This window comes from Salvelinus sp. IW2-2015, linkage group LG22 (genome assembly GCF_002910315.2).
Source record: "Salvelinus sp. IW2-2015 linkage group LG22, ASM291031v2, whole genome shotgun sequence".
NCBI classification, from domain to species: Eukaryota; Metazoa; Chordata; class Actinopteri; order Salmoniformes; family Salmonidae; genus Salvelinus; species Salvelinus sp. IW2-2015.
In genome coordinates, this window is record NC_036862.1 from 26,917,090 (window position 1) to 26,932,671 (window position 15,582).

Below are 15,582 nucleotides of genomic sequence, written 5' to 3' on the forward strand. Positions count from 1 at the left end.
CAACAGTAAGTGTTACATTTATAAAATAACCTTTCTTAGGGTGTTGCTAGGGGCGTTCAAACGAGTTACTCTTTGAAGTTAGGTTTTCGGACGCTTTACCTTTACCCATTCCGACCCCTGGTCATCTACCCTGACAAAGATCTGTCTGGGAGATTTTACTCTACAGGTACGGTCTCCCCTATGCTTGAAGAGTGGTCTTGGTAGTTGCTCTTGAATGCAAGATTACAGAGAAACAGAACCTGCACCATGGTGCTCTCTACTTGTGTAACTCTTTATTCATAATATTCAAGTGAATAGTGAATTGTTTTTATCCAGGTTGGAATAGAGGCCGGGCGTTTTATCACGCTGGAAGGAGAGCCTTTACTTTAATCTGATCAATTGAATTATATACAATCACAATTTTGGCACTGATACATTTAAACAATCATAAACAGTTTAATTTAAATCTGCACCTGATTTTGTATCAAACACCTTTGCAAAAAATTATTTAACTTTTTGAAAATACAGTACAATACTTTTTTTTGGCCCCTATTGAAATCATGGGTAATGTAAAATGTAGAAAATGTTATTTACCATAGAAATACTCCAATATAAATGTGGCATTACAAATCAGGTTTCTGTATGTCTACTAATGGTGAGGTTTTGAAATATTATACAATCATTCATTTTGACTTAATATACATATTTGATATTTAAGTACACAATGTCATTACAAAATCCTATTATCACGGATTGCTTCATTCTCACTCATACAGATAGTGATATTCATAATTTGACACTTTTGATCACTTTTTGCAGTTAAACAGAATGTCGCAAACCCATGCTAGTTCCCATATGAGATGCCTGTGACTTGATAGCATTGTAAACGACAAGGGACGTATATCAACCTATGTGTATCATCTTCTATTGTCTGTGACCTCCTGGTTGTACTTTGAATGAAAACATTTAGTCAACTCCAACTCTTAATAAAACAGCTTGACAAAGGACATTTCCTACAAAACATTCCTCCTTTCATCACACAGCAAAGAAGAAAATTGTAATGAAAGAATGGTAATGATACCTATGGGGAACCTTCAACAAGCTTGAGTAATTTACAATATGCTATTTTGAGTTGAGGCTTCTGAGAAGTAAAAAGAAACATTGCTGTTTAAGAGTTCTTAGGACCTTGTCTCAGGTGAGGGCAGTGCACTTCACTACCATGTTGTAGGCAGTGGGGAATCAGCAGGAAATATGTGCAAGGAGGGACTAGGCTGGCATAGAGATAGCATTCCTTTCTGCTACCCAACCTTCAGTCTAATAATGTGTCTAAATTAAATCAGAGGTTGCTGTGAAACTGGAGTGCAAAGAAAACGGGTAACATCTAAACTAAGAAGAGCATTCTCTGGTCAAACTGCAGTCTCCATGATGTGTCCAGAGAACAGTCCTATTGGTCACTGCAGCCCCAACCCCTCCCCTCTCCCTGCCTCAGTAGAATTGGAACTCCTGGTGGCCGTCGTCGTCCCACCCGAGGCCCGCCTCAGTCATTTGATGCGGTGGCGGACCAGCGAGGACTCATCAGTGATCTCGCCGGACCGGTCTCGGTGACGACAGGGCAGGACGAGGAGGAGGAGCAGGATGAGGAGCACCACGACACAGACGGCCACCAGGGCGTAGGAGATGACCCAGAGAAGGGGCTCCTTCAGCAGCCCTCCAGCAGCACAGTTAGATGCCACGTCTGCAGATGAGAAGGGCCCAGAGGTCTCTGACACGGCTATCCCACCGTTCACTGGAGAGAGGAACCAGGGTTATAATAGCTAACGTACTGTGGAATGTAAGAAGGGTATACGAAGAACACTTGACCAGGCGCATAAACGCTTACTAGCCCCCCAAAAAAACATTGTCTGATGCTATAGCCATACTATATTGGAACACCAAGGCCATATCTAAGACCCAATAATAATGTCTCCAGCACTCACCTGCACATCTGCTGACAGCGAAGCCCACTCTCTTCTCTGCCCGGTCGAAGATGACATAGAAGCCCTCCATGACKGTTGCTCCTATCACCAGGCCGTTGGCTGACGACGAGATGCCGAAGCGGAAGCAGTCCAGCGTACCGTCCACATCTGTGATTGGCTGGATATACAGCTACAGGGAGCAGTCACACKAATGTCAATAAAAGAGCTGTCGGCAAACAGATCTAAAGCTCATAAGATGGCTGATGTTGGTTAGAGTAAGCAAACAACAAAACACACAGAGGCAACATGGGGGACGTTTGTTGTGTCACCTGAGGGAGGATGGAGATTTTGAAGGACTGGCTGGTGTTGGTGGCTCTCAGGTAGATGGACAGTTTGGGGAAGAACCTCCACGGTGTCTCACCCTTCAACCAGCAGGCCAGTTTAGTGCCACCCCAGAACCCTGAGGTGAAGTCCTGGATCTGGACCATAGAAAGACAGTGATAGATTAAGACTCCAATAAAATGACTGAGTTGTGAAAAAAAGGTGTACTTTTACATAGATAACCACTCATTTTCTCTCAGATCCGTAGACCAGAACAAAGATGCCATATAGGGGTGGACAAATATAAGCCATGGATAGGAAATAAGTTGCAGTGTCCTCAGTCTACACAGTTACTGAAGTGTTCTCAGACAACCAGGTTATCCTAGAAGTTCTTTGTCATTTGATCATGGGCACAGCGGCTGACATACCAGAGATGTTCTTGAGATGGCCTCAACCACAGCACTGAACACATTCACAGGCAACCGCAGAAGAGTGGTTCCACTGTCCACTATGGCTTTATCCTTGTTGTACTGAGAGAAGGAGAGGGAGAGAGAAGGAAAGAGAGAGAGGAAGATGTATAAAGAAAGGGGAAAAATTTGTTTTTTTCAGTTGCATATTTCATTTCAGAAGACCTTGATCAAACAAAAAGCTGAAATGTCCACCTTGGTTCCTGGAAGGCTTCAGAAACAGGTTTAGCACATTCTTGTGTCTCAGCTCAGGCATGCTTTATTAACTGTTGCTTTATATCCTCTTTCCAGACCTGCACTACAGGCTCATCCAGAAAGAATGCTCACTAGAAACAGCCTTAGTCTTATGGCCACGGTTAGGCTTTGTTCCTCAAACCTGACGTGTTGTGCAGATTGAAATACTTTGCAAACCATTTAGACCAGGAAAGGGCAATTTAGAAAACAACAGTGGACAGTTTGTCTCATACCTCTTTGCAGTCCAGGTTTAGATTCTGGTCCCCAACCTCCATCTTCAATACTTCCACCTGATAGTACCACTCTTCCTTTATTGGGGTGTACCACATGGACCCCGAATACAATGTTGGTTCAACCCCTCCCATGACCTGAAACAAAACAGGATTTTTCATTCACTTTACAAMTGACTGAATACAATGATAGCCTGAATACTGTAATAAAACTACAATGGCATGCCTTGGCAATGTTTGGCATGGCATTGCAGACACTGATTACACCCCACTATCTCTCCCATCTGCTGCGCTCACTCACGTGGTCGGCTCGACCGYAACTGCTCTTATAACACCAACAGACCTGCCCTCGGCAAGGGGCTATCTTAGCTTAATTAGCCATTCGCTAACTAGATTCGGTGTCCAATGGGGAAACGCATTGAGAGGCGCAGAGACTTGCTAGCGATCATGTTTCTAAGAAGCACTATGCCGCTCAGTCTAATCCACCCTTGAAAGGTTTATCTGGTCTGGGCGTCGGGTGAAATATTATGCCAAGCAACTGCCTAGCGTGTGTGAGATGAACAGCCTCAATAATCATCTTCTTTGACAGTACAACAACCAGCCTTTGTAAGGAAGTCCACCACCCCCCCCCCCCCCCTCCCATTCATCCCCCCCCCCCTCCTCCCCCTGACTACTCACAAGACTTCCCCCTGTGGGGTCGGCAGTGGTGCTGGCTGACAACCCAGCTCCACACATCTGGAGGGAGAACACATCTGGGATGCCTGTCTGTCGTACCATGGAGTTAAAGAAAGGCTCCACCGAGGAGTCAGGCTGAGAAACAGGAGACATAAACACAAAACACTCTGGTCATTAACTTAGTGTAAAATAGTGTAACGTCTTGGCTGTCCTATTGGTCAATAGTGAAGCTGTAAGCACAGAGAATGACAGGAGAAAGTCTTATCAGTTATCACCCTGACTAAACAGGATCCCCCCTCTATACCTTGACTTCCCATGGTGTATATATATCAAGGGCCAGATCATCTGAACCTGAACAAAGCTGAGATCCACAGTACAGAGTGGTCACTGTATGTCAATGATTTAAAATAGTTGACCTCAAAATCTGCATAAGGCATACATTGTGTAAGCTCAGAATAGCCTAACCAACATTACGCCCCATGGTTCTGTGTGATGATGAGATCACAGTTCCATTCTGAACAGTATCATGTGTGTGAACCTTCTCCGGTTGAGTTGATTTGATCTTTGATAACATTCAGCAGCTCTTCACGCCCCACCACGCTTACGGACACCACTGTGCCAAATCAAACAGACATGGCGATATCCTTCATATCCAGAGTCCCAGAGGGCATGAGGACCCCTCCCCATTTACCCGAGCCAGCAGGGGGTAGGCCAGACCCAGGATTCCCTGCCAGTTGACCCCCGGGAGGAAGAATCCGTCAGAGGAGAGGATGGTGGCGATATTGATGGTGAGGGTGCCAGCGATGCTGGGTATGAGGACGCGGTCGGTGCCCAGCTCGCCCTCCCAGTTGCCCTGGGTGTACTTGACGGCCACGCCCCTGCCAGTGGACTTGTACGTACTGGAGCTGAACACAGGGACGGTCGGGGAGATTAACCAGCACTCTTAGACAAAGGAAATCTTATCAAACGAATGCCTGAGACAATTATAAACAAACATAAAACATGATCAGATTGTACTATAAATTATGAGATTGATGTGAAACACTGATTATTTAATTAAGGCATTTTCTAATATTATGAGGCCACCAAATATAATGCGTAGCCTTCTCATTGACCTAATAGAAAGAGATATTCCACAGAGCAAATATGCGAGCCTGACTCACAGTGCTGTGTTGAAGAAGTGTGTGATGAAGGGATGTGCTGCTGCAGCCACTGCAAAGTTACTGCTTCCCGTATCAACCAGGATATTCAGCTGGAAAAACAAAAGAGTAGTGAGTACTTTATCAGTCATTCAACCATCTGTGTTACTCATCCGCACCCTTTTTAAAACCTCTCTGGGATATATGGGACGCTAGCGTCCCACTTAACCAACAGCCAGTGAAATTGCAGGGCGCCAAATCCAAAACAGAAATCTCATAATTAAAATTCCTCAAACATACATGTATTATATACCATTTAAAGATAAACTTCTCGTTAATCCAGCCACAGTGTCTGATTTCAAAAAGGCTTTACGGCGAAAGCATACCTTGCGATTATGTTAGGTCAGCGCCAAGTCACAGAAAAACATACAGCCATTTTCCAAAGAAGGAGAGGTGTCACAAAACTCAGAAATAGCGTTCTAAATATTCACTTACCTTTGATGATCTTCATCTGAATGCACTCCCAGGAATCCCAGTTCCACAATAAATATTTGTTTTGTTCGATAAAGTCCATCATTTATGTCCAAATACCTCCTTTTTGTTCGCGCGTTTAGCCCAGTAATCCAAATGCTCAATGCACGATCGCTTAGTTCAGAAGAAAAGTCAAAAAAGTTATATTACAGTTCGTAGAAACATGTCAAACGATGTATAGAATCAATCTTTAGGATGTTTTTATCATAAATCTTCAATAATGTTTCAACCGGACAATTCCTTTGTCTTTAGAAAGGAAAAAGAACGCAGCTAACTCTCACGGCCGCACACCTGACTGAGCTCATGGCATTCTGCCAGACCCCTGACTCAAACAGCTCTTATAGCCTGAAACAAGGTTCTAAAGACTGTTGACATCTAGTGGAAGCCTTAGGAAGTGCAATATGACCCCATAGACACTGTATATTGGATAGGCAATGAATTGAAAAAATACAAACCTCAGATTTCACACTTCCTGGTTGTTTTTTTCTCAGGTTTTTGCCTGCCATATGAGTTATGTTATACTCACAGACATCATTCAAACAGTTTTAGAAACTTCAGAGTGTTTTCTAACCAAATCTACTAATTATATGCATATTCTAGCTTCTGGGCCTGAGTAGCAGGCAGTTTACTCTGGGCACCTTATTCATCCAAGCTACTCAATACTGCCCCCCAGTCCCAAAGAAGTTTAAGACACGCCATAAACACACAAACTGACTCAGTCAGCGATCGTGCTTTGAGCAGGACAGGTTATTTACTATGCTTCGGACGTCTGAAGATATAAAAAAAAAGCTCTCTGGTCTGGTATCTTTTGAAAAAACATGACCACGTTACGCCCGCCCATTGCTCCAGTCTAAAACTCCCTCCATCCTGGTATGTCAGTGGTGTGCAAGCAAGAGCAAAACGTGAGCTAGCAAAGCAGCAGTTGAGATCATGTTGTCTCAGGCATCAATTCAACTAGGGGAACTAATGAGATAACCGACTTCTGTCACCTCGGTGACGCGCAGAAGGGTCATTACTGAACATTCCTCATCATTAAAGAGGCTGTGCTCTCCACAGCTCCACTCGCAACAAAGGAGTTTATTTACCATTTAAACGTGTTAGGCTGCTTAACTAGCCTTTAAAGCACTTTGGATTGATGGAGGAGAGGCAACAAAAGGAACACACAGGAAAGCGGTCTGCTGGTGTGACATTACACTTCCTGCGTCTTCCCTAAAGCAGCCTGAGGAAAATGTGATTTTCGGGATATTTGTTTCCATTCAACTAAAGCGTGGGCTTCGTCAAAGCTAAGAATAAGAAGTAACTCATTCAGAAATTTTACAGTGAAGACCTTACTTGACACTCAGACAAAACAAATGTAGCATTCTGCTCTCAATAACTAGGCTACTCAAGAGTATTCTGAATTCTTGTTGTCGACACGGTTCTGAGAAGAAAAAMCCCCCCAGATGAGCAGGAACTATTGATGACCGACAAAAACTGAGTAAATAGGCCTAGCTATCCCTCACAATATAGGCTATACAAAAACCCTAGCAGGATCTACACACAACACCCAATAATGACAAAGTGAAAACATGTTTAGACTTTTTTGCAAATGTATTRAAAATTAAATACAAATGATTAATTTACATAAGTATTCACACCCCTGAGTCAATACATCACATTACAGCTGTGAGCCTTTCTGGGTAAGTCTTTAAGAGCTTTGGACACCTGGATTGTACAATATTTGCACATTATTGTTTTAAAAATTCTTCAAGCTCTGTCAAAACTAACTAGGTCACTTAACTCCATTGTATATTTGGCAATGGCATGCTTTATATTTTATGTTATTGTCCTGCTGAAAGGTGAATTTGTCTCCCAGGAAAGCCTGAACCAGGTTTTCCCTCTAGGATTTTGCCTGTGCTTAGCTCCATTCCATTTCTTTTTATATATATAAAAATAAATAAACTCCCTAGTCCTACCCATAACATGGGTAGGACTAGAAATGCCTACCCAGAACATGATGCAACCACCACCATGCTTGGAAACATGAAGAGTGGTACTCAGTGGTGTTGAATTTGCACCAAACGCTTTGTATTCAGGACATAAAGTTCATTTCTTTGCCACATTTTTGGCAGTTTTACATTAGTGCCTTATTGCAAACAGGATGCGTATTCTGTACAGGCCTCCTTTTCACTCTGTCATTTAGGTTAGTATTGTGGAGTAACTCCAATGTTGTTGATCCATCTTCAGTTTTCTCCTATCACAGCCATTACAAACTCTAACAGTTTTAAAGTCACCATTGGCCTCACTGTGAAATCCCTGAGCGGTTTCCTTCCTCTCCGGCAACTGATTTAGGAAGGATGCCTGTATCTTTGTAGTGACTGGCTGTATTGATACACCATCAAAAGTGTAATTAATAACTTCACCATGCTCAAAGGGATATTTAATGTCAGGTTTAAAAAATAAAAAATAAAACAATCAACCAATATGTGCTCTTCTTTGCGAGGCTTTGGAAAACCTCCCTGATCTTTGTGTCTGAAATTCACTGCTCGACTGAGGGACCTTACAATTATCTGTATGTGTGGGGTACAGAGATGAGGTAGTAATTCAAAAATCATGTTAAACACTATTATTGCACACAGAGTCCATGCAACTTAAGCACATTTTTACTCCTGAACTTATTTAGGCTTGCCATAACAAAAGGGGTTGAATGCTTATTGACTCAAGACATTTAAGCTTTTCATTTTCAATGAATTAGTAAACATTTCTAAAAACATAATTCCACTTTGACATTATGGGGTATTGTGTGTAGGCCAGTGATACAAAATCTCAATTTAATCCATTTTATATTCAGGTTGTAACAACAAAATGTGTAAAAAGTTGAGGGGTGTGAATACTTTCTGAAGGTACTGTACTTCCTCAAAGCTCTGTTGCGTCCCTATCAGTGTTCCCTAGTTGGACTGGCTGAAGTCCCACCACTATGGCTCTGCCATCTGAAACCCTACTGCCACCACACCGATGGCAGCAATCCACTCACGCTGGGCCCAAACCAGACAGACCATCCTGACGCAGCCTGTTGGGGAAAACGAGGGACATTTCCTTGTACCTCCTACCCTCTCAATCCTCTTCTGTACTCCCCTAGCTTGGCTGGGCTGAACCACCAGGCAAATCCCTTCTCTTCCCCATCCCTGAGCCAGCATGGCGGCTTGGTCGCCTGGGGTTGAGCCTTGCCTGGCTAATTAGCAGAGGCTCTGTGGCGGGGTTGTGCATCTGCTACCTGTTTGTACCAATTAGCAGATGTGAGGCACTCCAGCCGACACCTCGGCCTAGCTGCGATGGGGCTAACAGATGTGGCAATTAGTGGTTCATCTGAATAACGCCTTGTTTAACACCAGGCCTTTAATTATATCATAGATAGAACTGCTTGAGGATTAGTGTTATTATGCCCCCCTCCCCTTGTTCTCTCTTCCCCTCCCCTCCCCACCTCTTCTCTCCTCCCTACCTCTTCTCTCCCCTCTCTACCTACCTCTTCTCTCCCCTCTCTACCTACCTCTTCTCTCCCCTCCCTCCCTACCTCTTCTCTCCCCTCCCTCCCTACCTACCTCTTCTCTCCCCTCCCTACCTACCTCTTCTCTCCCCTCCCTGCCTACCTCTTCTCTCCCCTCCCTGCCTACCTCTTCTCTCCCCTCCCTGCCTACCTCTTCTCTCCCCTCCCTACCTCTCATCTGATTATAGTCAGAAGTGTTGCTTAGCCAGGTTCATTTTAGTGAGGTCAGATTCCTTCAGTGTGATCATTCCACTAATAAGCACAGGGAAATGACAAGGCAGAAATATGCTTGATAAGATTGTGGGAACCAGAGTCTGGCTGTGCCATAGCCATGGTACCTTGCTAACACCCAACTCTTGGTCCAACAATAAAAAGTGTTCCAGCTAAGAACACACTGGCTTTATCAAGAACATACTAACATATTGTAAACATTCCAAAGTCTGGGAAGTGTGGGTACCTAAAACTGCATGCAATTAGGGCCAAATTGCAAAACCAGGCATAAATGAGGACAGGGGGAAATAGATGGTGATGGAGAGGGAGATATTTACATAAAACCTAGAACAAAAGAAGAACTGAAACTGTGGGCCACATTCCTCCAGATCCATTGGTAGAGTTTGAGCAGATTTCAGCTTTCTCCCTGAGCCTTTGTGCCTCATAATCCTGGTCAGCTGCCTGGCCAGTGAAGCCCAAGCAGAGGCCCGAGTCTAGCAGCATCATGTGAGCTCATGTGCGTGGGGGCTTACATGGCAGAACCAGGCCCTGGGCTCAGAGCTGGCTGCAGTCTCACTCTCGCCGTCACCCCCTCCCACCCGCCCGCGCCCCAGGGGCTAACAGCCTCCCCACACCCTCTCTCCATATCACATGCTGGCTAGAATAACTATTTGCAGACAGACAGGCTTGGTCATAAGTTAGCCTATTAAATATCATGGCCTAAATGTGAACATGTATTGCATTTATGTAGTTGAATTTGCTAGGGCTCTATTTAAAATCAGTGGCCGATGGAGTATGCATTTAAGACTCTACAGTACCTAACAACATCTTTTTATTTTTATATTATAATATATATATATATATATATATATATATATATATATATATATATATATATATATATATATATATATATATATACACTGAGAATACCAAACATTAGAAACACCTTCCAGTGCTTGACTTGAGCTCACAGGAGCAGAGTACGGGCGCCTCAAATTTTCTACTGCTTGAGCTCCTATTCCTCTTATAGAATATTAGCTCAAAAGTATTTTGGAGTCCTGCACCTAAATATAAACAATACCAGCACCCAAAATGAGTACTGGAACCTAGTTCAGTCCAAGTCAAGCACCTTCCTAATATTGAGTTGCATCCCCCCTTTTGCCCTCTGAACAGCCTCCATAACAGCCTCCATTACACCTCCACAAGGTGTTAAAAGCATTCCACAGGGATGCTGGCCTATGTTGACTCCAATGCTTCCTACAGTTGTATCATGTTGGCTGGATATCCTTTGGGTGGTGGATCATTCTTGATACACACGGGAAACTGTGGAGCATGAAAAACCCAGCAGCGTTGCAGTTCTTGATACAAAGAGTGCCCATGGCACTTACTACCATTCCCAGTTCAAAAGCACTTAAATGTTTTGTCTTGCCCATTCACCCTCTGAATGGCACACAWACACAATCCATGCTCCAATTGTCTCAAGGCTTAAAAATCCTTCTTTAACCTATCTCCCCTTTCATCTACACTGATGGAAGTGGATTTAAAAAGTGACATCAATAAGGGATCATAGCTTTCACCTGTTCAATCTGTCATGCAAAAAGCAGCTGTTTTGTATACACATATATACATACATACATACATACATACATACATATATAAATAATGTCTACTTCATTCGATTACATTTGGACTGTGAAACTAAAAAGGTCAAGAAATGTATTCCACATTGAAAACTTTAAAACAATAGGTCATATTTTGRTATACCTTTTGACCAGGGGTACCCAGTGTCATCTCCATGTAGTAACCTCTGCCAGAATCGCCTTGTAAGTTATTGACCATGTCCAAAAAGTTCACTATTCCAGCTGGATCAGATGCCAGGGACAGTCCATTTCCTGAGGCTTGTATTAGTTTCAGAGGAGTTAAATCCAAATCCAAAGAAGAGTTAAACTTACCTGTAAATATTTTAAGTGGAATGGTATAGAGAGATTTTGCCATTCCAAAACAGAGCATGATAAATAATGCTCTAAGGGGGATCGAACCGTTATGGTAAGCCATGGCAAATATTATTCAGGGAAAGTCAAACCTCGGAAAAATTCCTGCTCCTTGTTCAAAGTTTGCTCCTTAGTTTTCAGCTTGGCCATCATGAGACCTCCAGTGAGGTAATCATGGTGATCGTGATGTTCAGACGACGACGCTGAAGAAACATAACAAACAACCTCGGCTTTCACATTCAGACGCTTTCACAAGTTTACTACTCTCTCCAAAACTTGTTTGCCTTATTTATTATTTTCGGACGGATGACTTCCTGAATTCCATATCACGGATGTGACGAAGTGCCACAACTTTTATTTTTTTGGTCAGGGAAGATTTGCTTGGAGGGCGCCTATGGGGCGCACCATAGAGATAGTTAGAGGACTTATATCCGTGTCGTTATAGCGTATGTGACAGCATGGGCAGCGCCAATGAGGCTACAACCCATAGCAATCCCCACCCAGTTGACTACTCGGACTACTTTAACATGGTGGAAGCCTCAATGGCGCTGCCCATGATAAAATTGACTTTTGGACACTAGAGGCCTCTATCATTGTCAACGTGATTTCCGTGTGTTTTGTATATACTTCCACACTATGAATTTGGAATAATACTGTAAAATTGCGAACATGGTGATAATGCTGTTTTAGTGTAAGAGCTGTTTGAAAAGACCAGCTGAAATGTATGCCTGTTTTGGTGGGATGGAGGGACATCACCATACAGTAAATTAGTTAATAGACCAATAACAAAGAAAATTCAAAAACTCTGCCAATAACAGCTATTATTCAGTTTCCCCCTCCCTACTCAGATCACTCCCACACTAACTTAACATAGTAGGCATAAAATAATTGCCCTACATACTGGTCTTGAGGAGAAGAAGAAAAACTGTCCAGGGGAGGGTCTCTTCTGCACTGTTCAACCAATCTAGTCAATGTGGAGGAGGAGTTAAGATAGAGTGTCACCTTGTTATTATCGTCCAAAAGTGGAAGTCAGATTACAGGCTCTCTTTCCATTAACCCCTGAAAACTGGAACATCYGGTTGCTGGGATACTCCCAGATAGTTGTCGCAAAATTCTTGCTTGAGAAATTGCGATTTGCTAAGAAACAATTTTTTTTGTTATTTTTTACCAAATCAAATCAAATTGTATTGGTCAAACACATGGTTAGCAGATGTTAATGTGTGTAGCGAAATGCTTGTGCTTCTAGTTCCAACAGTGCAGTAATATCTAACAAGTAATCTAACAATTCCCAACCACTACTTAATACACACAAATCTAACAAGTAATCTAACAATTCCCCAACAACTACCTAATACACATGAGATATGAGTAATGTAAGATATGTAGACATTATTAAAGTGGCATTATTTCGAGGGGTATTGTTTAATGTGACTAGTGATYCATTTACTAAATTGTCCAATGATTGGATCTCAATGTATGCAGCAGCCTCTCTGAGTTAGTGATTGCTGTTTAGCAGTCTGATGGCCTTGAGATAGAAGCTGTTTCTCAATCTCTCGTTCCCAGCTTTGATGTACCTGTACTGACCTCGCCTTCTGGATGATAGCGGTGTGAACAGGCAGTGGCTCGGGTGGTTGTTGTCCTTGATTATCTTTTTGGCCTTCCTGTGACATCGGGTGCTGTAGGTGTCATGGAGGGCAGGTAGTTTGCCCCCGGTGATGCATTGTGCAGACAGCACTACCCTCTGGAGAGCCTTGCGATTTGAGGGTGGTGCAGTTGCCGTACCAGGCTGTGATACAGCCCGACAGGATGCTCTCGATTGTGCATCTGTAAAAGTTTGTCAGGGTTTTGGGTGACAATCCAACATTTCTTCAGCCTCCTGAGGTTGAAGAGGCACTGTTGCACCTTCTTCGCCACACTGTCCACACATTTCAGTTTGTCTGTGATGTGTACGCCCAGGAACTTACAACTTTCCACCTTCTCCACAGCTATCCCTTCGATGTGGATAAGGGGGTGCTCCCTCTGCTGTTTCCAGAAGTCCACGATCATCTCCTTTGTTTTGTTGACGTTGAGTGAGAGGTTGTTTTCCTGACACCACACTCCGAGTGCCCTCACCTCCTCCCTGTAGGCTGTCTCGTCGTTGTTGGTGATCAAGCCCACTACTGTTGTGTCGTCTGCAAACTTGATGATTGAGTTGGAGGCGTGCATGGCCACGCAGTCGTGGGTGAACAGGGAGTACAGGAGAGGGCTGAGCCCACACCCTTGTGGGACCCCAGTGTTGAGGGTCAGCGAAGTGKAGATGTTGTTTCCTACCTTCACCACCTGGGGGTGGCCCGTCAGAAAGTCCAGGACTCAGTTGCACAGGGAGGGGTTGAGACCCAGGGCCTCCAGCTTGATGATGAGCTTGGAGGGTATTATGGTGTTGAATGCTGGGCTGTAGTCAATGAACTGCATTCTTACATAGAGTGGCTTGCGAAAGTATTCACCCCCCTTGGCATTTTTCCTATTTTGTTACCTTACAACCTGGAATTAAAATAGATTTTTGGGGGGGTTTGTATCATTTTGATTTGCACAACATGCTTACCATTTTGAAGATGCAAAATATATGTTTTTGTGAAACAAACAATAAATAAGACAAAAAAAACTTGAGCATGCATAWCTATTCACCCCCCAAAGTCAATACTTTGTAGAAACACCTTTTGCAGCAATTACAGCTGCAAGTCTCTTGTGGTATGTCTCTTTAAGTTTGGCACATCTAGCCACTGGGATTTATGCCCATTCTTCAATGCAAAACTGCTCCAGCTCCTTCAAGTTGGATGGGTTCCACTGGTGTACAGCAATCTTTAAGTCATACCACAGATTCTCGATTGGATTGAGGTCTGGGCTTTTTTTATTTTTTTATTTTTTATTTACTTTATTTAAACCAGGTAGGCTAGTTGAGACAAGTTCTCATTTGCAACTGCGACCTGGCCAAGATAAAGCATAGCAGTGTGAACAGACAACACAGAGTTACACATGGAGTAAACAATAAACAAGTCAATAACATGGTAGAAAAAAAAGAGATCTATATACAATGTGTGCAAAAGGCATGAGGTAGGCAATAAATCGAATAATTACAATTTAGCAGATTAACACTGGAGTGATAAATCATCAGATGATCATGTGCAAGAAGAGATACTGGTGTGCAAAAGAGCAGAAAAGTAAATAAATAAAAGCAGTATGGGGGGTGAGGTAGGTAATTGGGTGGGTAGTTTCAGATGGACTATGTACAGCTGCAGCGATCGGTTAGCTGCTCGCGATAGCAGATTTTAAAGTTGTTGAGGGAGATAAAAGTCTCCAACTTCAGAGATTTTTGCAATTCGTTCCAGTCGCAGGCAGCAGAGAACTGGGAAGGAAAGGCGTCAAATGAGGTTTTGGCTTTAGGGATGATCAGTGAGATACACCTGCTGGAGCGCGTGTTGCGGGTGGGTGTAGCCATCGTGACCAGTGAACTGAGATAAGGCGGCACTTTACCTAGCATAGCCTTGTGATGACCTGGAGCCAGTGGGTCTGACGACGAACATGTAGCGAGGGCCAGCCGACTAGGGCATACAGGTCGCAGTGGTGGGTCGTATAAGGTGCTTTAGTAACAAAACGAATGGCACTATGATAAACTGCATCCAGTTTGCTGAGTAGAGTATTGGAGCTATTTTGTAGATGACATCGCCGAAGTCGAGGATCGGTAGGATAGTCAGTTTACTAGGGTAAGTTTGGCGGCGTGAGTGAAGGAGGCTTTGTTGCGGATAGAAAGCCGATTCTTGATTTGATTTTGGATTGGAGATGTTTGATATGAGTCTGGAAGGAGAGTTTGCAGTCTAGCCAGACACCTAGGTACTTATAGATGTCCACATATTCTAGGTCGGAACCGTCCAGGGTGGTGATGCTAGTCGGCGTGCGGGTGCAGGCAGCGAACGGTTGAAAAGCATGCATTTGGTTTTACTAGCGTTTAAGAGCAGTTGGAGCCACGGAAGGAGTGTTGTATGGCATTGAAGCTCGTTTGGAGGTTAGATAGCACAGTGTCCAAGGAAGGGCCGGAAGTATATAGAATGGTGTCGTCTGCGTAGAGGTGGATCAGGGAATCGCCCGCAGCAAGAGCAACATCATTGATGTATACAGAGAAAAGAGTCGGCCCGAGAATAACCCTGTGGTACCCCCATAGAGACTGCCAGAGGACCGGACAACATGCCCTCCGATTTGACACACTGAACTCTGTCTGCAAAGTAGTTGGTGAACCAGCAAGGCAGTCATTAGAAAAACCGAGGCTACTGAGTCTGCCGATAAGAATATG

The 15,582-nt window shown here is 43.6% G+C and overlaps 1 protein-coding gene across 1 annotated transcript; it reads right to left on the reverse strand.

Annotated features, from left to right (window-relative positions):
• Nucleotides 1–257: 257 nt before the first annotated feature.
• Nucleotides 258–11,654, reverse strand: LOC111949503 (beta-secretase 2). The gene is made up of 9 exons (XM_023966737.2): nucleotides 11,032–11,654; nucleotides 5,025–5,113; nucleotides 4,553–4,766; nucleotides 3,865–3,996; nucleotides 3,190–3,324; nucleotides 2,684–2,785; nucleotides 2,264–2,413; nucleotides 1,956–2,124; nucleotides 258–1,765 (listed from the first exon to the last, which is right to left on the reverse strand). Exons 1-9 carry the CDS (start codon nucleotides 11,320–11,322, stop codon nucleotides 1,521–1,523), a joined length of 1,527 nt encoding a protein of 508 aa, XP_023822505.1. The 5' UTR covers nucleotides 11,323–11,654; the 3' UTR covers nucleotides 258–1,520.
• Between the last annotated feature and the right edge of the window lie 3,928 nt (nucleotides 11,655–15,582).